The sequence below is a fragment of the Scleropages formosus genome, chromosome 15 (genome assembly GCF_900964775.1).
Source record: "Scleropages formosus chromosome 15, fSclFor1.1, whole genome shotgun sequence".
Taxonomy (NCBI): domain Eukaryota; kingdom Metazoa; phylum Chordata; class Actinopteri; order Osteoglossiformes; family Osteoglossidae; genus Scleropages; species Scleropages formosus.
The window spans coordinates 3,521,863-3,547,206 of record NC_041820.1 but is presented as its reverse complement, the minus strand read 5'-3'; the positions used below and the strand labels follow the sequence as shown (position 1 = coordinate 3,547,206).

At 49.4% G+C, this 25,344-nt stretch overlaps 1 protein-coding gene across 8 annotated transcripts; it reads right to left on the bottom strand.

The window, feature by feature from the left end:
- Nucleotides 1-929: 929 nt before the first annotated feature.
- LOC108923084 (CAP-Gly domain-containing linker protein 4) lies at nucleotides 930-24,551 on the bottom strand. Of its 8 annotated transcripts, XM_029258402.1 has the most exons (17): nucleotides 20,411-20,482; nucleotides 19,882-19,971; nucleotides 18,445-18,609; nucleotides 16,235-16,374; nucleotides 15,373-15,466; nucleotides 14,675-14,836; nucleotides 14,432-14,550; nucleotides 12,072-12,308; nucleotides 9,391-9,526; nucleotides 9,119-9,247; nucleotides 6,182-6,271; nucleotides 5,280-5,447; nucleotides 4,843-4,983; nucleotides 4,542-4,634; nucleotides 3,263-3,327; nucleotides 2,238-2,313; nucleotides 930-1,503 (listed from the first exon to the last, which is right to left on the bottom strand). In XM_029258402.1, the coding sequence occupies exons 1-17, from the start codon at nucleotides 20,448-20,450 to the stop codon at nucleotides 1,088-1,090; spliced, it is 2,361 nt and encodes a 786-aa protein (XP_029114235.1). In that variant the 5' UTR covers nucleotides 20,451-20,482; the 3' UTR covers nucleotides 930-1,087. The 8 variants fall into 8 exon arrangements, with proteins under 8 accessions (XP_029114235.1, XP_029114237.1, XP_029114236.1 ...); XM_029258404.1 differs by lacking the exons at nucleotides 19,882-19,971; nucleotides 20,411-20,482 and adding an exon at nucleotides 24,461-24,551; XM_029258403.1 differs by lacking the exons at nucleotides 19,882-19,971; nucleotides 20,411-20,482 and adding an exon at nucleotides 24,461-24,551 and having other exon boundaries at nucleotides 18,445-18,582.
- Between the last annotated feature and the right edge of the window lie 793 nt (nucleotides 24,552-25,344).

The window sequence follows — 25,344 nt, the reverse complement described above, 5'->3', positions numbered from 1 at the left end:
CAACATCGCCCTGCCGCCGTCTGACTCTAGTGCAGTTGCGCCAGAGTGGCCCAAGGACTTCGCACCCAGATTGGATGGAGGGGTTGCACGACTCACTTCCCATGATCCTCCAGCGCGAGTTTTCAACAACCACTCCGGCGTCGACATGAGCCCCGATTAACGGCGACCCCACGGTCATCGCCGCGGCAGCCGACGTAGGAGCTCATCGAGGCTTTGACGGGCGTAACCAACGGAGACGAAACAGAAACGCTCCAAAAGCACCGCGATCGCCGCAACAGACGTGTCCAAAAAACCCTCCAAAAATACCTTCGATGTCGTCATTTCGTTCGGTCTTTGGTCAGGCTGGCAGGCGCACGTGGGGCGACCTCGAGGCGACGTTCTCCACATTCCCTCAACATGCTCTGCGCCTCTTCTCTTGTTCGTCTTTGACGGGAAGAGCTCAAGGGTAAAATGTAATTGTTGCTGTGGAGGCTTAAAAGGTTGCAGTCAAAACCAAAAAACCGAAATACTGCCTGCCACGCGGGGGGACCACTGGAGAGATGCTCATTTTTTCTGTGGGAGTAGTTTTACCGCGGTAAAGTACTGTTTTGAACAGATTGCCGTGGAGCCTTAAAGTGCTTTTAAGGAATGGGGGGCGGAGTTGACCTGGCAGTGGGGGGGTTAAGGAACTGCTCCTGCATCTAGTTGCCATTCCTCCCCCCTTGACAGGTCCAGTTAAGCTGAACAACACCTATGGTGCAACATCATGGGCAGCTGCTCGAATAATCAAACAGCTCAGCGCAGAGTGTGTGTGTGTGTGTGTGTGGTGTGTGTGGGGGGGTCAACAGCTCTTTTCAGCCTTGCACAGGTCCACCTGTTTGAGGGACCCAACGGCACAGTCGCAGAGCAAGGTAAACATCATGCCTTGCAAGCCAGAGCTATCATTTTTGTTTTTTTTTGCCGGAGGCTCGCAGCGAGTTAAATCCCCGGTACCGCGGTGTCTCGCCGCACTATTAGCGAACACAATATCTGACACTCTTACTCCTATCAGCGACAAATGCTAATAAAATGTACTTAACAAATTAAATCACTAGTGTGCAGTCGACTGCTACGCTTCGCAAACTCGTCCCCTATTGTGCGACGGGTTAGAAAAATCGGGATTTCTTAGCCCCCCCCCCCCACTCTCAGCTGAGCTCATCCACCAGTTTCGCCCCGTTGATTCCCCGGTAGGTGACCCTGCCGGGCCGCACCAGGACCCCGTGGCCCGGCCGACAGCTGAAGTAGCGGCGCCCCCCGACGGCGCCATCGTTCTTGCCCTTGGGGCCGCGCAGCTCCAGGCCCAACCAGAGCCCCGGCGCAAAGTCGGTCGTGCCCACGTAGCGGACGACCGCCATCTCGTTGGCGCCGCCCAGGAGGACCTGCGTGCCCGGCTGCAGGCGGACGCTGCCGTCCGCGCCTGACGGGCCGGGGGCCCCCCCGGTACCCGTCGTGCTCCACCGGCGCCTCGGCGTGCTCGTCCGTGTCCTGGAAGACACACGGTGGCCCCAGTTTTCAGCGCATTACTGTCCGTCGCAGCTTTCTACCACCTGTCACACACTTCGGTAACACTGCCCTAGCTGTTCGGCAGCAGGTCTCCCACACCGTGTGTGTGTGTGTGTGTGTGTGTGTGTGTGTGAGTGAGTGTGTGAGTGAGTGCGCGCACGCGCTGTGGTCCAAAACTGGGCCCATTATGACTGTTCATAAAGAAATTACCAACCTTATATGATCGTATAATGCAGTTACACTTTTTAACCCTTTCACTCCTAGACACTATCACAGGTCTACCCTTCCTTTTGGAATTTACAGTCATATAAACCCCATTTTACCAGAAATACCACCAGCCATGTCTGTACGCGAGTGCGCGTTTGTGTGGACATTCCTATGGTCGACCACATCTGACTGCACGCAACACATACGTACAAAATTTGAATATGATGCATAAACTTAATTGAAACTGGTGATCGTTAACATTGTGTTTAGACACCGGAGAAGAATCATTTCTCAAAGAAAACCTCCATGCTGTTCCATGTCCGAATCGAGGAAATGCAGTGATGAACGGGCTGTACTCGGGTTTGCGGGGAACCACGTTCTGCGCACGGCAGCAGGGGGTTCGAGCCCAGGAGAGCGTGAGGGTTCGAGGCCGGGACCAAGGCTGCAACACTGGAGGCTGGAACTCAGTTTGGGCCAGGGGTTCTGTCTCTTGGGCAACAGCTGCTTACCTGTTGTCTGGACTCCTGCGGTTTTGCTCCTTTTGCGTGGAGAGGGACGATGAGGTGCTAAAACTTCGTCGGATGCCTGAGAGACACACACACAGAAATTGGGGAAATGACCATTTGGACAGAGTGCAACACACACAGTGTAATATATATAGAAATAGTCAATGCTGATTATTTAATGTATACAATTATTTCTATCATATATACACTGTCTCCTCTTCTTAGGAACACAACTGGGGCCAGAAATCTGTGTGTAACTTCACTGTGACTCCACCGTGACTTTTACCACTAAAATGGAACAAATTAAAGCTTAATCCAACAAACGTCCCTCCGTTTACTCGCAAGTTAGATTCTGTGAAAAATAATAAGGAAATGGTTTTAATAAATATTTCATATGACAAATTATTTTGTAAGACTTTCTATTTCAGTAGTATATTAACTTTGAGCTACATTAAAATTAAAACAATGTAAAAAAAGTTAAGAGTAAAAATTTGTCATCCCCCACAAACTCCTGTTCAGTTCAACTCTTAACACGTTCATCCCATAAAATTTTTGCAATTTTCATCATGTTATTGATCAACACTCTGGATAGGAGCTGTAAACGCTGTGGAATCGAATTGATTACTCCTATTCTGTGTGCACTTTACTGCCATCTAGTGGCCTGGAGGACAAACGCACATCACATTGACTGTGCAACAAAAAAAAAAAAAGCTAAGCAACGAAAACGCAATTATACAATGGCCAGTCAAAAATTATCCTCAGCATTAGAAATTCCAGTCAAATGCAAATTAATGCAGATACTTTTGCCCTTACGGATTAATATAAATAAAGAAAATTGAAAACGTTTGTATGAAAAAAATTGACCATCGGTAACCTGAGAAACCAGTGTATCTGAGGTTCAACAAAAATTTCTGCCGACAGAAAATAAAAACAAAGTCGAACGTGTGAATAAAGAGAGGGATTGTGGGTAAAAATCAATAGCGATATAAGAAATGTGCCGACTGCAGGGGATGAAAAAAAAGACTCACCGTTGAATGATCTGTTGAGTCGGGAGGAGGACAGCTCGGACAGGCAGTCCACGGAGCCGTGGATCCTAGGAGCACGAGGAAGATGTCAGGAACGCGTCAGCACACCCTGCACGACAGCAGCGTTCGGCTCGGGACGGGGACGCCGGCGCCCCCGCCTGGCCGCAGCCTCTCAAGGTGCAACAACAGCCCTAAAATCCAACAATGGCTACAGCCCGGTGGCGGCGGGCAGCTGAGTCACACGGCCTTATCTCCGCGGAGTCAGGGTCACGAGCGCGATTTCCCAATGGTCTCCGAGAGCCGCAGACCAGGAGAGAACGAGCGCAGCGATTTGTATTACACTCCGAGATGAAGAGAACTTTCCAGATGTCCATTAAAGCGATGCGGCCCAAAGGGCTCTTTGTGTCAGTCTGCTCGCCTTGAGGTTAATTAGAAGATCCAAGGAGACCCTTCGCGTATCACAGGGTCATGCGGGAGACTGTTCACAGAGACATGGGAAGAATGGAGAGGTGCAGGGCTGGGCGGGGGGGGGCATTTAGAGGACGCAGGTGGGCTGTTAATGATGAAAAGAATGAAGAGACAAGCAAACGAAGAGGACGGATGGATGGAGTTACACACCATCGCATAGAGCGCTGCCTTCACAGGGGATGGAGACAAAAATGGGCACGAGGGACTAAACCCCCCTGCGGAGCAGTGACCTTGAAAGAACTGACATTTCCATCACTCCACACACATCTGTCCACCTCCGTTTTATTATTTCGCTCAGTTTTCTTTTTGAATTAATCTCTTTGTCTGACACTTTCGCCAGAGTGAATTACAGCATTAAGGTACTTACAGTGATTTAGTCATTTACACCTCTGGGTAATTTTTACTTTATCGGTCCAGGGCAAGTGTATTCAGGAAGGACACTACAGCAGGAGAAGGGATTCGAACCTGGGTCATTTGGGTGGAAGGCAGCAGCTCTAACTGTTACACCACTTCTCCCATCTTCTTCCTAATTCCTTTGTGTTTTAAACACCAATAGGATTTCTGGTAATTTATGAAAAAAGGTTATAGTGACATGGAGGTTATGGCTTAAATGATATCAGAGATTAATCTTTTATTAAAAAAAAAGTCCTGCTTAAGCAATAAAGAAAAATCCCATAAGAAAAGGGACAAATGACGGCTCTTCATTTAGATTTTTCTGCTGATACCGATGAGAATATCGGCAGCGCTACAGTGAGACGGGGGAAGGACAAAGTCCAGACCCACCTCTGCACCCGCGAGGGGGGGGCGAACACACCGTGTTTGGGGGGACAGCTGAAATACTGGATCCCTCCCACAGAGCCATCGTTCTTCCCACTGGGCTTGTCCAGCTCGATGCCCAGCCAGATACCTGAGAGAAGAGGGCAGGAAAAAACATAATGGGTCCGAGATGAGTGCCTTGCCCAAAGTGGTCAAATAAAATATAGTAATGATTTTACATTTATTTTATAATAACAGTAATAGAATTTTGTTGTACCCACGAAGGCACATACTGCTCATGCTTTAGAGAAAACCTCTGTCAGCCACCCCAAAGTGCTGGGTGGGAGTCATGATCTCACCTGGGGCAAAGCTGGTCTTGCCATAGAAGCGCACGATGCCCGTTCGCTGCCCGACGACCAGCACGCGCTCCCCCAGCCGCAGCGGGGGGCCCTCGCACACAGAGCTACTCGCCGAGGGGGTCCGGGTCCTGGGAGGGCCTGCTGGAGGGAGGGGTGACATATGAGCCCCAGTAAACAACCGGTGTCATGCTGAGTCGGTCTTGTCAGCCTCATCAACTCCAGCAGCTGGGAAACTAAGAGGCTTCACTACACAGTAATATTTTGAGTTGTATTATATATGTTAGGGAATAAAAACATTATATTCAAAATTATCAGCATGGTAACGACAAGGAGATGAGAGCGAGGGATACAAATGAGAGAACATTGTTGGAAATATGGACTCTTCTCCATCACCCTCAGAGTGAGGCGGGGTGTTGTACACAGAGAGGGAGCCGTACCAGTTGAGGTGAGGGGGGGTGGGGGTGTATTTTTCGAGTTGGCCGGGGCGCGCTCTTTGCGCGACCGGGCGGGGGGTCGTTGCCGGGGAAATGGCCGAGGCCTGGAGGGGGGGCCGTGTCTGGAGTCCAGAGAGGAGGACGAGGAAGAGCAGCTGAGAGACAGAGCACCTGGAGGTGGGCGAGCAAGGAGGTGGGGGGAGATTTTGAGTCTGGAATCAACACAAAGGAGTGTGTGAGTGCGATCGCTGTACCACACACTACCTGAACACACATGGCACAAGCTTGGTGCCGCAGGTCCTACTGTTGAACCTCTGATTTAAAAAAGATGTAGCGGTACAGTGTCTGCTCGTCCCTCATTTCTGCTCAAGGTATAACCCTCTCGTACCGCGGTGCTCGACTCTGTGTAGTTCGCACATGGAGCACATCACTTGAAAACTCTTCAGCTGAGCTTCGGCCCCGCCCCTTTGCGAGGATCCCAGTCCCACACTCCCAACATGCTCCTGGCGAACCCCTTGCTGGCCCAGCAGCTCATGACTGAAAAAAAGGCGGAAAGGGGTGTGTCGTGGCAGCAGGGCGGATGGGCGAAGCTGTCCACCGGGGGTCTGCTATTGAGGGAGGCGCAGATGCGGAGGTGACGCATCGCTGTCACAGGGGTCTTCGTCAGCTGCGCTCATTTGCATGTTGCGATTTTGCAAGACGGCGTTTGTTCTAATGGACAAATACAAGAGGTCTCCATAGAGACCCAACCGCCAGCTCCGGGTGAAACGCAGGAAGGGCTGCCAGAAAGAGGCACGTTGGAAGAGCTGGCAATGACACTGTCCTCGGCGAATGCCGCCCGCTTCGACCGTGCGGTTTAGTAGTAAGACCGTAACCATGACGGAAGCTCACAGCGGGCGCAGTACCTGTCTCTGCCACCGGGGGGTCGTCGGCGCCGTCCGTGCAGCCTGGAGACGCTGTTGGCTTTACTGGTGCTTTTTTCGTGGTCGTACCGCCTTCGCCCCGAGCGACCGTGAGGGAAACAGAGTCCACACACAGAAAAACACAGCATGAGACCTTTAAATGCATAGTGCATCGTGGAAATTAACATGCTGGATCTCAGGCCAACGGGACGCAAGGTCGCGTCCCGGGCGGAACACGCCGAAGCAACGCAAACATGTCCCGCAGATATGAGCCACAGTGTAAATTATTATTATTATTGTGATTATTTCAGTTGAAGCCTTTGTCCTAAGAAAGAAAAAATTACACGAAAACTGGTACAAGGCAAAAGTGTGAGTTTTGCAAGTCTCGTCTGCAGGCCGACAGCAACGTCATGCAGCAGTGGGTTGTGGGTTCAAGCGGCTGAGAGGAGTAGAAAGGAAACAGACTGAAGCAGGAGCTCACAGGTTGGAGGAGAGCAAGGACCGTGTGACTAGTCCCGATGGTGTGTATGACCAGAAAGAGTGCCCCCAGGTGGGTGGGCACTGCCGAACCCGGCTCCCGCACCCAGGGCCAGACAGCGATGCTCCCCTACCTTTCGGCCCGATTCTGTCCAGAATCCACCTTCAGGAAACCCTGCCTTCAAAAGCGCCCTTCGCATCCCTGTCTAACGCTCCGGGATGAGAGTCCCCGAGGCTGGACACGCCTGCATGCACAGCCCCAGTAGGAAAAGTCATATAACTGGAGGAAACATAAAAACTTACCATGGTAAGTTTGTAAACGCTGCTATATACACTCATTCACCCGTTCATACAGCAGGGTAATTTTTACTGAGTCAGTTGAGGCTAAGTGCCTTGATCAAGGATACCACAGCAGGAGGGGGGGGGGTTCGAACCAAGGACCGTCAATCGCAATGCGAAGACTCCAACCACTACGCCCCCTGCTGGCCACTATTATTACCTATTACGTGGACCAGGTAAACAGGGAGCTTTGAGAAGAGTACAAACTTCCACACGAAAAGGGCACGGTCGTCTCCCACAGTCACGCAGACCAACATGTGAATCCGGTTAAATTAATGTTTTAAACATCAATAATCAGTTTGCGACGCGGGTCAAGGCGGGGAGGGGAGGGCCCCGAGCAGTCGGCGGTACACTAACATGCTAATGCACTGCTGTGCACGACGGGCTCTCTACCCGACACCTGTCACTCCGGCTCTGCCTCACGCCTCTGTCCCGGGGGAGAGGGGCCACGGGAGGTCGCTCCTTAAAGGTCAAGCAAAAGACAAAAACAAGCAACCGTTTCCCCCGGCGGCTTTCAAAGCACCGTTGTGGGCGAGAAAGTGAGAGAGTGGGGAGGGGATGAAAACACGGGGTTTCAGCGGGAGCAGCAGGGGGCGTAGCGGTTAGAGTCATCGCCTTGCATTCGGAAGCTGATCAGTTCTAATCCCTTCTCGTGCTATAGCAGTCTTGATGAAGGTACCTCCCCCGAACTGGTACAGTAAAAATTACCATGCTGTATAAATGGGTAAACCGGTGTAAGTGACTGTGAAAACTGCCTGATAAATGAACACGTAAGAATAAAAACATCATCGCGGACTTTTAGCGTATTATAACAAACATGGAGGAAAATTCTGAAAGCGAAAACACACACACGCAGAGGGAGCTGCTCTCTGCCGGAAACACACTCAAAATCGTGATGGATTACTGAGTGGTCGGTCAGAACGACCGTGCCGAGGTTATTAAAGCCACTTAATTGGACAATCAATCAGCAGCACATCTCATGGAATTCCTGGGAACTTCTGGATGCTTCTCAAGAACGACATTCTGCTCACGTCCGGGTCTCTCGCACGCACGCATACACCGTTTACTACCCTCCTACCCCAAGGCACCATTCCACCAAAGCTCCATTCCACCAAAGCTCGGCCGCGGTTTGACGTCAGACCGACGCGGCACGGGGAGTCTGAGTCACGGGTTCGAATGCTTTCCCCTCAGGCTGTGGGTTCCCTAGCAGCAGCGTGTCTACGCTCTCACACTCTCATACTGGCACGGAGGCCTAAGGTGGGACTGTACCGCGGTACACCGTTACGCACCGTGTCCCACTCGAGAGGGTAGGCCAACCGGAGGGGGGCTTGGCTGACATCATTTCATACTGCTGAGAATATTGCCAAGACTGATGGCCTCCAGAGTGATGGAGGTGGAGGACAATAAGCAATAATTGTGCTCAGCCTTCTTTTCACCACGTTCACTACGTTTAGTCCTTTACCTTCAGTCCTCTCCAAAGCAACCTGCAGTGTGTGTGTGTGTGTGTGTGTGTGTGTGTGTGTGTGTGTGTGTGTGTGTGTGTGTGTGCGCTATTTACTGTGATTTACCCTTTTATGCAGCACGGTAATTTTTACCGCACAAATTCAGGATAAGTAACTTGATCAAGTGTAGTACAGCAGGAGGTGGGATCTGAACCCTGGACCTTTAAGCAGAAGAAAGTTGTAACTACTGCACCCCCTGCTGGCACTAATCATTAAACATTAGAACCATTATTAGCCTTCCTGCCTTATGCAGAGTAGGCTGGACAAAACCATGACTTTCCTCCAGGGTGGTGAGTCTAGTCTCGGGATAATCCTCAGTATGTAGTGTGTGTGTGTGTGTGTGTGTGTGTGTGTGCGCGTGTGTGTGTGTGTGAGCTACAGACTTAAATCTGCAGGAGGGCAAGTGAGTGAGCAAAAGACAGAGAAAAAAGAAAAATCAAAGAGTGAGAGAGAGAGAGAGAGAGAGAGAGAGAGAGAGAGAGAGAGAGAGAGAGAGGGAGGCTGTGTTTCCCTCCATCCCATTTTAATGAGAACTCCCTTCGTTGGTGTGGTCAAGCATGACCTCTGACCCTGCGGACCACAGGAAGCTCCCATTGCTCGTCTGTGGAGCAGCGACAGGTACCTGCGTTGATCTTGGAGGTCACGTGGGACAAGTCGAGGCGGACGGGCCGCACCGGGGTGGACCTCCTCAGGGGGGCGTGTCGGCGCTTCTCCGGTGGCTTGGCGATTTTTGACAGTGGGGCAAAAATCCCTGAGGGAGAAGGAAGAGGAGGAGGAGGAGGAGGATGAGGAGGATGAGGAGCGGAGCAGAGAGACGACAAAGACGACCGAGACGCGGTTCTGCGCTCCGCGGGACAAGCCACGCCTCCAGGAGCCGGCAGTGCGGGTCGGTACCGTGTCTGACCGGGCAGGCGAAGTACTGAACCCCCGCCACGGAGCCATCGTTCTTCCCCTCGGCCTCATCCAGCTCCACCCCGGCCCAGAGGCCGCCAGCAAAGTCCGTGCTGCCGCAGAACCGCAGGGTGCCCACCTACAAACGCACACACACATCAACCAATCAGAAACAGAAAAACTGTGGACTCTTCTTAACATCTGATCCTTCGCGACTGCATTTGCTTCCTGTTATTAAAACTGCCAGCAGGTGGTGCAGCGGTTACAATGGAGTCAAAGGATCCGGGTTCGAATCCCGTTCGAAAGCTCCCGTTTCCCCTGGTAGCAGAGAGAGGAGCCTGACAAAGAATTTTCTATACGGGAGCTGCACACCCCCGATACCGAGACTCCGGGGCCCTTTACTGCAGCATCTAGAGAGAGTAAAAAGCTGAAACGTCTCTGTCCCGCGGGACTCAACAACCTAATAAAAATGGTAAAAAGGAAGCAGGAAAAAACCTAATAAAAGAAGGAAATAAAAAGATGGGGGGGGGGCAGCATGGTCCCGTTCAAACCCGCAAATTCATTGCCAGCAGAGGTTGGGATCAGCCGCTAGGGGTCGATGCGGGGTCAGGGTTCCGATCCAACAAGCCAGAAACCACCAGGGTCATCATCCATTATGCATTATTCCATGTCAAAGGAAGGAGTTTTTTTTCTATTATTTAAATGACAACAGAACAAAATCGGGTTACGTCAACATACTGAGGCAGAACCGGGACCCCAAGAAAAAGCAAACATACAGGTAGAGATAAACAGAAGGCAAAGGTCAAGGTTACACTCCTTAACAAGGATGGCATGCAGGAGTTCCCAGAAATGACCGGAACGATCCAGAACTGTTCCGAAGTTCATCAGGATTTCGATGCAGGTCGAACGTTAACTATCCCGGTTTCCTGTCGACCGCAGAAAGAAAATGAACCGCCTTGCTGAGCGCGTGAGATCAGTCATCCCGCGAGTCTCGTCCGTCCGGGTTACGAGAACTTGACTTTATGAGGAGATTCATTTAAGAGCCGTACTCCGGTCCATGAGGCATTTCTTCAAATTTACAAGGACCGAAATTGGCTTTTGTGCTTTCTGACAGCTGAGCTGAGCGGTGCGGACCAGCGCCACCATGCGGTCGTCTCTCAGTTGCAGTCTGGCCGGTGCCGTTACGATCTCGGCGGTCATGGCCCCGCTTGGACTGTCCAAACCACGTCCACTTGTCCACCGAGTCCCAGTTCCCTCTCATTGTTTTCATTGATTTCTTCTGCCTTCGCTGTTTACATTCTTGCATTTACAGTTGAATTCAGATGTAAAAGCTGAGTATTCTATGTACAGTGCCGCTTGAAAGTATGTGAACCCTATAGTGACGGTCATTATTCTTGTATAAAATCCTGAAATAAACATATAAAACAAATAAGTGACTATTATTTACGCCCCGATTCTACATGCCTACAAGGTTTAACCAATACAACTTGGGCTTCACTTATTTTTACACCTGCATTACTTGTGTGTTTCTACTACACACGATTTCCTCTCAACAACAAATGGAATTGGTCGTTACGCACCTGTTATGTCCCATGAGAAACACCGATTCTCATTCAATAACCATTCTGCGGTAAAACCGAGGGACACAAGGGCTTCACATGCTTTCGAGCTGCATTGTGTGTGTGTTTGTGAAGTGTATGGTGTCAGATGACTATGAAAGAGCTGAAAGAGCACAGATAAAGAGCCATACGGTCATTCAAGATCCAGAGGACAAGATTTTACACACCAGGCGTATATTACAATGGCTGTACACAAAGACCCAGTCCAACTGACCTCTCCATGAAGCCACAGAGAACAAAACCCAGCACTGCCACATAGTGTATCTCCATGACTCGTGGGCCTAATTCAATGAAACAAATAATAATTCTTTATTAATTATATAATAATTATAATAATAATGATGACTACTAGATCATTTATATATAGTCTGTAATAAAGCAGCAATTATTACTAAGCTGCTGTTATATAATTAATTTTGTGGCTTAGGAACACATAAAAAACTTTGTGTCCTTGAGTTCTGGGAATGCACCGTTTCCAGGAACGCATTACCGTGGTAAGGTGGGGGAGGATCGTTGAGTTTACACACACACACGTCGTTGAGTTTACTTTCCATAAATTCATCAAAACAAAATGCGGGCTGTCGGTTAACAGGACTTATTATCGTTATCTTCCTTTTCTTTGCTAGTTCTAGTGCCCCCTCCCCCACTCCGTCCATCCGGGCCGCAGCAGCAACTGTTCAATCAACGTTGAATGCGGTTAAGGGGCTCTCCGCTGTGCCTGTTTGTCTTTATTGCCGCCGTTGTCACAACCCCACTCGAGGAGCGGCTGCACTTGTACAGCCCATCTGCCACACCACCGTGAAGCACCAGGCGCATCCCTCACGTATTTGCATAAATATTTATGGAGGCATGTCTCAGGCCGCTCCCCGGGGGGTCGGTTGGCAGTCAAAGGCAAACAAGTCCCTGCCAACCTGTCCACATGGTGCTTCCGCCGTTACTTGCTGGCCATTGGGGTCTCGGCAGTCAAGAACCTTAAGGTCACTTGCTCGTTGACCCTCGTTGAACTCCGAGCCCCCCTCCCTCCCCGCGACACCCTCTCACCTCAAACCCGAACCCTGGACCCACCTTCTGGCCGGCGATGACCACGCGGTCTCCCAGCCGGATGCCCATGCTGAGCAGCTGCGCTCGGGCCTTCTCGGACAGGAGCCCGGGGGGGCGGGGCGGGGCGGGAGTGCAGGGTTGAGGCAGCACCTCCCGAAGGAGGGAACGCAACTCCTTGGCCTGCGCAGCCGCGTCCGCCATCTCCAGGGGCATGTCCAGGGGCTCGGGCACCACGTCGGCTGGGCACTGACCCTTCTCGTTCTGCGGAGGGACCGGGGATGGGCACGGATAGAGCGGGGTGGGGAAAGGGAGGGGTGGAAACAGAAAATGGGGGTGGGCAAAGAGCCAGAGGCTGCTAACTTCAGCAAAGGTTCCATTCCAAAGATGATCACCTTCAGATGAAGACCGAAATATACCTGTCCTCACCCCACCCCACTCAAATGTTTAAAGACAAGGGCTTGTACCCTAGAGGTTCCAGTACCCCTCCGCCCCGCAGCAGTAAAGCCCAGCTGCCAAAACTGTTGATAAAACCTATAAGCTTATGAACAAAAGAGCCTCCCATCACACACACACACACACACTGCAGTAATAAATGATGTGCGACCCCTGTCTGTACCATGGATTCAACGGAAATGTCCGTCCCTGATCGGGTGGAATTGTTTGGAGGAATCAAAGCGTAGGACACAACTAGTGCTCCACACCGTCCCCCCTCAGTGGACGTGTCCTCCTCATGTAACGCTTGCCCGTCTGAGACACACTCTTTACCCGACGTGAAAGGAAAGAGGCAGAGGGTGCAGGAGGGATCGATACCCTGGGCTCTGAATCACAGGGTCTTGCTGTGTAACCATCTCCTTCTCCTGCTGTTTCCATCCTGACTGGAGACACGGAACAAAAACCCTTTTTTTAATTCATCATCGGGGAGCTTTAATGTTGCCTTGTGGCTTTCATTCATTAATTCGGGAGGGAAGGGGGCAGTTGAATGTCCGCATTCCCAGGCTGAGCGACTCAGCCAGGGCCGATGGAGTGATGCTGCCCTCTGCTGGTCACCTGCGGCACAGCGGCCCACTGTCCAACGGGCACAGGAAACTGGCTCGAACAGCGGCGGACGCTCCGAAACCCCAGTGACCATGATGCCCTGGTGAAGCTCCCCCTCCCATGGGAACGGTGTGTTACACACCACGGTCCACAGAGTCCATAAGTCGGTCACAAAAAGGTACTGGAGACGCCCCAGCTATTAAACAGCTTAGGTATGGCGGGGGGGGGGAATCGGTCAGACGGGCTCACGCATGGCATCGGTGAAACGGATTCACCAGCTAACAGGAAGCCATAGGGGAAATTAAAGGGAACAAACCGCAGTGAAGGACAGCACCCCTGCTGACAAAAAATCAGTCCTCCCCTCCTCCCACAGGTGTAAATAATATCAGTAATTAAAGTGTGTCTCGTGACACCTGGTTTTTAGCATGAGTGCTGCATGCCCCCCCCACCCCCCACCCCCAATAACACGCAAACGCAACCAGCTGCTGCTCCCCACTCCTCACCACACTCTGGGAGAGTAAAATTAGTTTAGGAGATGAATTACTGCAGCTAATTTCCAGAAAGTGCCCAGGGGAGGAAAGCAAATTAGGGGATGAATAAGTGAGCGACGGGCGTCCGTGTGTGACGTCTCCAGCGCGGCACTAGGTGGCGCTCACCAGCGTGTTGGCGAGTGACCCCGTGTATATGTGTGTGTTTGAACAGGTCTGGTGTCTTTTTGTTTGTACTGAATGTCCTTTTTGTTTGCATCTGTGTGTGTGTGTCTGTGTGAGAGATCAACTGCTGGAACTGACAGTTCTCTCTGTCCTACTTTACTGCTGTGCTGGTGTTCCACTTGTCCCCTCCGGAGGCCTCGCTACTCTTTTTTTCTCGCCTCATCTCAGGTATCTGTGCTCCAGTGGGTGGGGTCAAGATGGTGTGGGCGTGGCCTTGTGCAAATGGCACCGCTGGGCCCGATCGCCTTCTGACTAATTAGCACCATCCTCATCGCTTCCCCAGCTACACCCAGATGCCGAAAAGCATTTCCTGTCCACTTACAAACACTCCTAAAAGACAAAAAAAATAAAAGGAAAAAGAACATTCCGGCACTACCTCCATCGCACGTGAGCCCCGACAAGAGGAACACTGGAACACTCCGAAGTGTAACATTTAACTCGTATGTCCTCATACACAACTTCTGCAGGAACTTAGTTGCTATAACTGCATTTCTCCATAACACACCCCCACCCCCAGATACGGGTCTGTCCATGTCTCCGACTGCACGGCGGCACACACCTCTGGCATAGGAATGAGACCTGATGCACTGGCAGAGCAAAGCGGTGATGGTGCTGTACTGACCCCCCAAGACATACCCTGAACGCGGGGTTCGCACCCAGCTCCAGCAGACACTTGACGGCGGCGACACACAGGTTGGAGGCGGCGATGTGAAGGGCGGTGCCAAAGTCAAAGTCGCTGCAGGTGGCGTCCACCTCTGTTAGGGACCATGAGGTTTGCTTAGCAAGGTCTTGACAATGATAGTGTGTGTGTGTGTGTGTGTGTGTGTGTGTGTGTGTGTGTGTGTGTGTGTGTGTGTGTGTGTGTGGTGCTTAACTCACCACCCGGCTGCGCAGCCTGCAGCACTACGCGGATGAGCTGCGGCACGTCGAAGTAGGCTGCGTAGTGCAGAGCGCTCATGTTGGTCCAACGGCTGCGCAGGCTCGGCTCCGCCCCCATAGACAATAGTTGCCGCGCGAAGCATGCCGCTGCCTCCGCATCACCTGTGCACGCGCGCACACAGAGAAACACAAACGTGACGGCTTAGCACGTGCTGCAGGGACAGGAAACACCACCCCACAAAATGATGCTGCCACCGCCAGTCCGGCGGTATCGAGCTGACGGTACTGCTTTTTCATTTTTGCTTATTCACATCCACTGTCTGTTTTTACACAGTTATCTTCAGGATCAATAGAGTGTCCATCCATCCTTCTACTCATTCATCCATCCACTCATTTATCTACCAATTTACTGTCCATCCATCGATCATCAGTCCCTCTGTTGAGCTATGTATCCTTAGATTCATCCATCTACCCATTTATTCTCCCTCCATCCATTTATCCATTCATTAATTCATATATAAATTTATTGTCCAACCATCCAAATATTCATCACCAATCCATTTATCCATTCGTCTATGCATCCACTGAGCAATTCGTCTTTCACCCATCCACTCACTTATCTACCAATTTACTGTCCATCCATCCATGCATCCATGCATCCATCCGAAGTCCTGCATTGCTGCCCAGTGTAGACTCACCAATCCCAGGAGCTCCTGCCTTGCAGCAGTAGTGGAGGAGGCTCATGTCTGTCAGGCCATCGCGGTCATTGACGCCACATCCACGCTTGAGGATCTAGAGAGTTTGAGATCCAGCGCTGCTGTCACTTTCTGCACAATGCAACACTGCCCCACCCACACAGGGGAACACCACGAGTGACCTGTAAAGGGTGACGTGCGGGTTGAATTGCACAAACAATGTGTTGGGGGGGCTTTCCCTCCATTCTGGGAATTCTCAGAGCCTCGGGTTTGACTGAGGAGCCCCACCCGTACCACACCTGACACCAGCACTAATACCGCCATGGTGATTCCGGCTAGACGGGTTCCAGGAGCACCGCAAGCTCGGCTGCCTGTCTCTCGCCATTTTCATTTATCGGAAATGTTACTACGGCAGAGGGATCAATTGGATCATACGACATCCCGAAAAATAGGGAAATATCAGAAGTGCTCATTTCACATAAGAAGGACGGCAGACTTTGTAGGACTGTCGGTTTGAATTGTGACTTTAATGGTTGTTGGTATGTAAAATTCTTTTAAAAAATTATGTCCTTTGGTACTATGAATGTTTATGTGTTTTAACGTGTAACTGAAGACAGAGTGATATTAGATCAGTAACAAGAGGAAAAATTTATTTATATTACAGACGTACAAATAATCGGTTGTGTTTTGAGGTGTTAAAATCTCTTTTAATGGAAGAAAATGGGATTTGAATTAAATTAAACTAATCTTTCTCAAGAGTTCCTGATGGTGGATGCCGTGTGTGTGTGTGTGTGTGTGTGTGTGTGTGAGAGAGCGAGTGAGTCCGGGAGATGGGAAAGGCGGGCTGCCGCCTCGGACCACCAACCTCATTCCCGATGAGGCTGATGTTCCTCTGAACCTGGGGAACCCACTGCCTCAGCACGGCAAACAGCTCCGGCACGGTGGTCCGGGGGTCCGTCAGGATGGCGCGGCACTGCGGCTCGTTTGGGTCGAAGAAGGAGAACTCTGAAAGTAAGTATATTTACATATACACTTTAACAGTTACACAATCATCTATACATGCGCATCCCGAGGCAGCAGGTGGCGTAGCGGTTACAAAGGTCACATTGCTGGATTTTTTTTTCCAAGGTACTTACCGTGATTTGATGCATTATAAATCACATCGCTGTATAAATGGGTAAACTGGGGTAAGGAGATGAACACCGTAAGTCACTTGGGAGAAGAGTGTCAGCTGAACGTATTAATAATAAAGATCTGACATTTATACATAATAAAGTACTGTACATGTGTGCACAGGACATTCCGCTGCCTAGCTCCGTTTAGTTATAAACTTAATGGGCTGTGGTTAAAGAAAAGAGGAGGAGGAAGAAAGCAATAATGATAAAGTCCATTTCCACGTGGAGACGCCAATCTTGGCGGACAATATTACAGCGAGATGCCGACGCTCATATGATGAGTTGAGTCGGAATGAAAACGTTCAGTTATGAGCACTCCGCCGCTGATCACATCCCATCTGGGATAACTGGTTTTTTTGCTGACATAATTACTCGGGGGCACGGGGACGAGAGCAGTGGACGGAAATTGAAGTGAAACGAGGGCAGAACAAACTGCTGGAGCGAATAAAAGCTCAGAAACAGACTGGAAATAATGGGCATCTCAGGATGAACCGCGGGACGGTCGTCACCGGTTTACTTCTCGGGGGATGTGATGACCGCGGCGCTCAGGCCATTACAAGTGCTACTCGAAAGTGCGTGAAGCCCTTGTGTCCCTTAGTTTTACCACAAAATGGTTATTTAATGAGAATCAGTGTCTCTCATGTGATATAATAGGTGTGAAATGACCAATTTCACGTGTGGAATCGGGTGTGTAAATCAAAGTAATTCACTCATTTTATAGGTTTATTTTAATAAACCTTCCATTTAGGTTTTATACGTTTATTTTAATATTTTATATAAGAATTATGAGCGTCCCTGTAAGGTTCACATACTTTCAAGCTGCGCTGTAAATCTTTATTTCCTTCCACTATTACAGGAGAACAGCTACATCTCAGCCACACGAGCTCATTGAAACGGAATGCAGCTCAGTGGAGATTAGGGGGGCAAAACTGCGCAAACAAAAGGCGACTGGTGTGTAGATGTGGAGCGCCGGCGACCCAGGGCCTCCCGGCTGATCCGTCATTAACCCAGATTCCGAGCAAACAGAACAACGGACAGCACCGCCACCAAGTCGTGCTACATTACCCACTATGGGCAGTGGGCACGAGGTGGCACCGCTCAGCTGGACTGACCCCCCCCCCAACTGAATAACTGCATGTTAATGAGGCTTTGACACAGAGCTGCAGTGTAAACACAGTGAAAACATCCATCAAAACATCAATAACAAATTACTTTATCAATTCAATAACCAATTAAGACTGATCTGGAGCCAAAAAGCGGAAAAAAAGCTAAAAACATCCCGAATAAAACACCAGCCTGCTCAGGAAAAAGGGTTTCCTATTATTACTAACAACCACTATTTATCAGACACCTTTCTCCAAAGTGATTAATTCATTCAGATGATGCTTTTCTCCAAAGCAACTTACAATGCTATGGTTACAAATATTTACCCATTTATACAGCTGAATAATTTCACTGGAGCAATTTAGGGTAAATACCTTGCTCAAGGATACTACAGCCAGAGGTGGAAATTGAACCTGTAACGCTTGGGTCAAAGGGCTGCAACTCTAAGTACTACACTACTAACTGTCCCCATTTAAACAGCTGAGTAATTTTTACTGTGTCAATTCAAGGTAAACACCTTGCTCAAGGGTACTACAGTAGGAGGTGGGATGTGAACTCAGGTCCTTGGATTGCAAGGCAACAGGTGTAACCCCTACACCCCCTGCTGTCCCTTTTAGGGTTAGGGTAGATGTGTTGTTAATAGTTTATTTTCTCTGAGGCCACTTACAATATTAGGATTGAACTCTAAACTACTTACAGTGATTTACCCATTTATACAACAGGGTAATTTTTACTGTACCAATTCAGGGTAACAAATGACAAGTGGGAGGCTGGAGCCGTGTCTCTCACTGCTCACCACAGTCCGAGGGCATGGGGGCAGACGCCACGTGGTGGACGACGGGTCTCTCTGGGTCTGTGCTCCAGCGTTTCCCTAGGACAGGGTCCCCCCCCGAGGACTCGGGGACGTCCTCCTTGGTCATGCCCCGCTCAGGTCCTGCAGAGAGACAAGACAGCTGACCATCTAGAAGAACAGAAAAGGTTTGCAGGTGTGAATTCATCCACCATCAATGTTCAAGGTCCTGAAACCATGACCGGACTAATGGGGGGCGGGGAGTCCTGGTGGGATTAACCAGTCATTCCAGCGTATCATATACGTGATTTTTTTTTTTATATGTGATTTTTTCATTTTGAAATTATACCAATTTAGCTATACATAATTAAAATATTTTATTCAGCATGTGTCTAATTGAAGTGCAGCTGTAAGCTTGGAAATAATTTATATATAATTTACATATTACATAAATAACTAATTTATATGGAGTATAATAAATTAATGTAAATTTGGGTTTCATCTCTACATTTAACCAACCACACAACACTTACTAATGTTTATAATGTCAAGTTGGAAAAACAGCGCCGCGTTACCAAATCTAAATTTATAATGAAATATTTTTCATGTTGGGGGTGCGGTGGCGCAGTGGGTTGGACCGGGTCCTGCTCTCCGGTGGGTCTGGGGTTCAAATCCCGCTTGGGGTGCCTTGCGACGGACTGGCGTCCCGTCCTGGGTGTGTTCCCTTCCCCCTCTGGCCTTACACCCTGTGTTGCCGGGTAGGCTCCGGTTCCCCGTGACCCCGTAAGGGACAAGCGGTTCTGAAAATGTCTGTGTGTGTGTGTGTGTGTGTGTGTGTGTGTATTTTTCATGTTATTATTAAAAGTTTTGTACAAGTAAATCACTTGAAACACGGTAATAAATTGAATGACTAAATAAAATCTGTTCAAAATTGCAGTTTTTTTTCCTTCTCTTTAATGTCTTTGATTAACACACAATAGCTACATATGCTTACATAAAAAATCTTAGTGGAATTTACATACGTAGTGAGTCAGCAATCAGCACATGTGGCACAGCAGCACCACACAGTGGCCGGTCTTAAAACATACTGACTGAATCACATAACTTTAGCAAAAAAGAATACAAATGAATGGATAAAACACACACTGTGATGGACTGGCATCCTGTTCAGGGTGTCAATTACTTAGCTTTGCACCCTGTGCTTGTGGAACAGGCCCTGGACCCCAGAAACCCTGACCCTGACAAACCGGTTAAGGACAGTGAGTGAATCAGTGAGCGAAAGATATAATGCATAGCAACGACAGGCTGTACCGAGGAAACACCATGATTCCACCATAGACCCTTTTCTGTACCAGCTAGAGGACATGTGTGGGACACATTTTCATGGTGGGTGTCTCTCCAAGGAGGGCCCATCACAGGGACCCTCAAAGTGTACACGTGTACCTGTCTGGCCGAGCTTGACTGACACACGTGGACCCATTTCAGGAGCCGCGGGGACCTCCAGGTCCGAGACGGGACCCCACCCACTGGGACCTGAACAGCCATCAAGATTTTGCCAGAATGTCAGACGTGCCAGGTGTCCAAAGGGGACACGTCCCCCAATGTCTCTTGTATCGGTTTGATTTCCACCAAATTTCACAGCAAAAATAGGGTACAGAGCCAACAAAGTGAAATATACAAGCGATGAAATTACAGTAACCTGATACCAACCCTGCAAAGGAAGAAAAAAAAAACTACTGCACTTAAAATGCGGTTGAAAAAGAATAACGAGAGAGCAGAGTGGCATCAACAAAGACACAGTGGGACAAACTGCGTGTCCAGTCACACAACCGGGGGGAGACAGCATTTGGTCTTGTTTCTCTCTCTCTCTCTCTCTCTCTCTCTCTCTCTCTCTCTCTCTCTCTCTCTCTCTCTCTCACACACACACACACACACACACACACACACAGATACAGCTGGCAGCCACACTCACTGTCACCCTGGTCCACAGAGTTGTCTCCGTTCTTCTCCATCTATGAGGAGGTGCGTCCCCCTGCCAGTCGAGTCCCTGAGCTGAGACGGGACGCTGCTAAGAGTGTGTCCTTTCCAACCCTGCAGAAGCCACACCTCGATGCGTGAGCCCAAAGCCTCCCACCCAAGTTTCCCGTGACCCCCAGATATCATGGTGAGGTTATTTCTGTCTCGGACACCTCTGGCACGCCGGCGCGCCGGGCCTCCTGCTCGCTTACTGAGATTAACACGACCCGGCCAGGCTCTCCTGGAATATCACACCGCGGTATTCTGCCCTCCCCACACCTCAGATGGCCACTGAGAGACACCCCGGGAGGGAAACACACTGCAGTGAGAGTCAGGGCCGAGGAGGAGAGAAGAACCGCTTCACGTGAGGCATTTACGCCCCAGCGTGCATGGTGGCGCAGTGGGTTTGGCCTGTGCCTACTCTCTAGTAGGTCTGGGGTTTGAGTCCCGCTTGAGGTGCCTTGTGGCAGACTGCTGTCCTGTCCTGGGTGTGTCCCCTCCAGCCTTTTGCCCTGTGTTGCCAGGTTAGGCTCCGACTCACTGCGATCCTGCTCGGGACAAGCAGTTTCAGTCACTGTGTGTGTGTGACTCTACTTACCTACTTGGTGTAACCAATACAACTTGGGCTTCGCCTATTTTTACACCTGCACTACTTGTGTGTTTCTTCTACATGCATGATTTTCTCTAAAGCAACATACAAAATTAGTCGTTACACACCTGTTATGTCACATGAGAAACACTGATTCTCATTCAATAACCACACACACACACACACATTTTCAGAACCGCTTGTCCCTTACGGGGTCACGGGGAACCGGAGCCTACCCGGCAACACAGGGCGTAAGGCCGGAGAGGGAAGGGGACACACCCAGGACGGGACACCAGTCCGCCACAAGGCACCCCAAGCGGGACTTGAACCCCAGACCCACCGGAGAGCAGGACTGCAGTCCAACCCACTGCGCCACCGCACCCCCGCCATTCAATAACCATTTCATGGTAAAAATAAAGGACAAAGGGCTTCACACTTTCAAGCAGCACCAGGGGGCAGTTGGTAGTGTAGTGGTTAGAACTGCTGCCTTTGGACCTAAAGGTTGCAGGTTTAAATCCCAGCTCCAGCTGTAGCACCCTTGAGCAACATAATTACCCTAAGTTACTCCGGTAAAATTACCAAACTGTATAAATGAGTAAATAATTGTAAGTGCCTTAACACTGTAGGCTGGTTTGGAAAGAATGATAGACAAATGTAATTATCAGACAGAAACAAAATGAAATAATGTAAATAGAGACAACAGAAAGGAGCCCAGTAATTAAAAGCACTTAATACAAATTAGAGAGGATGAGGGCAATAACTATGACAGTGGAAGCTCAATCACACCATGGAGCACAACTCAGCAGCACCCCCTGTCCCAGGGTATCTGTTCCAGGCCCCCCTCAAAGTTGCCATTCTGTTCCAGTTTCATCATTTATATCAACTGCGTCTCGAACCCGCCAGGCGGTGCACGCCATCTCCGGGGACAGGAATTATGACGCACAACCTGCATGACACCCGATACGCTCCACCCGTCACAGTGGATCCAGGAGGGCTGTTTGTCAAAGCTGAGCCTCAAACTAGTAACAGAATGTCTCCCTTTATCCCGTCCCGCTCCATGAGTCCCTGTACAAAGACACAGCCACGGCCTTTATTTACATCCTGGGCTGGGCTGACAGACTCATCTTGTTCTGCTTTGAAAACTGTTGAAAACCTCGATGGAGAGGGCTGAGTGCTGTAAGACATCCGGTGTGTGTGTGGGGGGGTGTAGACCACAGTGTGTTTTGCACCTTGTCTAGATGAAGAGAATAAGTAGAGAATTAAATCAATAGAGTATAAAGAGACTAATACAGAGAATAAAGTGGGTTCACGAGGTCAGTGCATGGTGAGATGTATCTGCGATGGTCCTCACCTGATGGGGCTGGGAAAGTCTTTAAAAGTATGTGAAACATATTTAAACTACAAAAACGGTTGAAGCAACAAAGTCCGTGTTTACATACAGGATATCCTGTACTCAGTGCGGGCACATGGCTTACTTTACTTTTGCTTTTTACTGCTGTCATCTTCTGTTGACATCTTGCTGGCTCATGTCTTAGGAGCCACCGATAGCCTGTACCAGGATCTCAACTGACATGGCACCAAGTACGGGTTCCTGAGACGGACCCCTCATCCACATCACGCCCACCTACTCCACGTTGGATCTACAGAGATGACTGAGCAAAAGCGAAAGTGAAACCAGAACAGAAAAACACATAATCATAATTGACATGATCATCACTGCTTGCTTGTGAAATTTACTCACATTTGCTTTTACAGTGATGGCCAACAAAAATTATTTGCGTGTGTGTGCACTGTGGGACGTTGGGGATTATAAAGCGGCCTGGTGCACACTGTTAAGTCCATCAGACCTTTAAAATAATGTGTGTGACATGAGATATGGTATTATGAAAATCACAGCAGGAACATCGATGCTACATGACACTGGTCATCAGCTTGACCGCTGCCTGGGCCAAGGTCAGGTGTGGTAAGTCCTAACCCATCTGTCTAATGAAAACACCTTCCAGCTGAAAAGTCAGCTGTGACAGAGATCTTTTTACTTTTATAATTTTTCTCCCAACAGTTGACACTTTCAGCCTGTAAAACCAACCATCTGTAAGGAAGTGTTCATATGCATCTTAATTGAACGTGGTCGGACCTGCGTGATGTTTGTTTTCCCACATGCACATGAGGAAAAACCAACCACACCCCGAACAAGAAAAAAAAACTCAAATTGTTTGTCTTGAACCAGTTTCAAGGGTATTGCGGGGAAATACATTCAGGGACTGACAATACACTGGTATAACGAGCCCCTTTACATTTCATATGCGGAGTCTGTCACACATCGGATAACAATAATAAGTGCGACCTTTGAAAAGCATTTACAAATAAAATTCCCTATTCATCACCACTGGGTGTATCTGATACATCTAAACAAGGACCAATGAGCTGGTCCCACATCCCTTTGTTAGGAACAAGAACAAAACCGAGCACTGTGCAGCTTCCGACACAATTCGACTTTCATCCTGTACTATTCGAAATAAATAAAATTTTGATTCTTTTAATATTTCTTTTAAACATATTTTAATGCTTCAGGCTTGGATGGGGTCACCGACCGCCCCATAGAGAGATTTTCCCACTAATACCTCCAAATCCCGCCCATGAGACGCGGACATCACAGCGGCCCAATCATAGCTGCGCCTCTGTGACACTCGTGACCCGACCAGCCAATGACAGTGGAGGGAAGGCGGGACCTGCGACAGGCCGCTTTTCAATGGAGAAGTTGAGCGCAACTTAAGAGACCTGTGAGCGTTATGTATTTATGCAGCCTGAGCATGAAAATGCAGTTTAAAACAATATTCGCTTTAATACCAATTACAGATCAACATGAGCACTACACACCGACGTTAAATTATAGCATTGCATGCCATGTGCCGACGTGCTGTTTTAAAAAGCACTGCGAAGATTACATTAAAAACAACAAATTCACAAAATATAAAATAAATATGAACATATGGAGGTCAGTTGGGGCCTCGCAATCATGAACAAACCAGTTAACCACATCCTGCTACTGAGAGCAAGAGAACAGACTCGCGGCAGCGACAACAGCAGTAACGGTTTAAAAACTGCAACGGTGTCAGTCTGTGTGTCAGTCTATTTAAATAACCCAAAAAAAATGCACGGTGGCACGTGGATCTGCAATAAATAATAACAATAATAATGACGACGATGATGATAAGAAATTATATGGCATGGTCGTCGCCTGCGTGTACTGACACACCTCCACAGTCCAGGTCACCTGTTCAGCAATGATCATGTGCGCGAGCCCGTGTCGTACATGACGGTGCGGCTTACAACGAAACGCGCGCGCGCGCGGAGAGGCCGGTGCATCATCATCATCATCATCTGCTCGGTTCCTTCCAGCACGCGACTCTCCGTTACCTGCGCTTTCCAGGCACCGGCAACCTCGGCGGAACGCGCCTCGCCTCGGCGCTCGGGACGTCGGCGACCATAGTGATGCGCGAGAGCGTCGGATGGGGGCGGGGGAGCAGTAGGAGGAGGAGGGTGGAACATTGTCGCCTCCAGCACGCGAGGTGACGTCACGGCGAGCGCAAGCGCGCACCAAGGAGCGGTGTGTGGTGCGCGCGGAGGCTGAGCCGTGACGTCACCGTTCAATAGCACTTTCATTCCGCTTCATTTTGTTTTATTTCATTTATTATTTTATTTTATTTATTCACTTCGATTTTATTTTAATTGTTTTGTGTTTCGTCTTGAAATCCCAGTTCAGTATAGTTGGATAGCTAGAGTACGCTTGTTGTTATTAAAATTCAGATGGTTAACATAATCACTGAAAGCCACAGTGTGTGGCTGCAGCAGTGCTGCAACAAAGAGCACCTTTGCGGAGCGTGCGCCTTGCGAACATGTGTGAACATGTGTGGGATGTGTCTTGAACAGCCTTTTTTGCCGAAAACCAGCTTTTGTATGCTATAATACAAACTAGTGGAATCACAGTGTTATATAAGAGTGTATACAGTAGGCCTACACCAACCCTGGCCTGGGTAAATTGGAAGGTAGAGGGGTGGTGAAGGACCTGGAATAAGTCTCAGGAGGTTTTCTACTAGTGGACACTACACTTGTATTTTATTTTAAAATTTGCAGGATCCATTAATCCATCTGGTCTGTTTAAGGGTTGCACTGGGGTCTTTAAAGACACAGTGCATGAGGCACGGTGCACCTTGGGTGGGAAACATGGAGATCCACACAAACATGAGGAGAACATGCAAAGTTTCCATAGACAGAGCTGGATTCAGCCCAGATTCGAACCC

Bases quoted from the DNA above. Each gene is read 5' to 3' on its own strand.
- LOC108923084 (XM_029258398.1), bottom strand. From the start codon at position 20,224: ATGCCACTCTGCTCTCTCGTTATTCTTTTTCAACCGCATTTTAAGTGC. The intron at 18,610-19,881 runs GTACACGTGTAC...CTGTTCTTCTAG, and splicing joins AGTCAAGCTCGGCCAGACAG to ATGGTCAGCTGTCTTGTCTC. The intron at 16,375-18,444 runs GTGAGCAGTGAG...ACTTACTTTCAG, and splicing joins CCCCATGCCCTCGGACTGTG to AGTTCTCCTTCTTCGACCCA.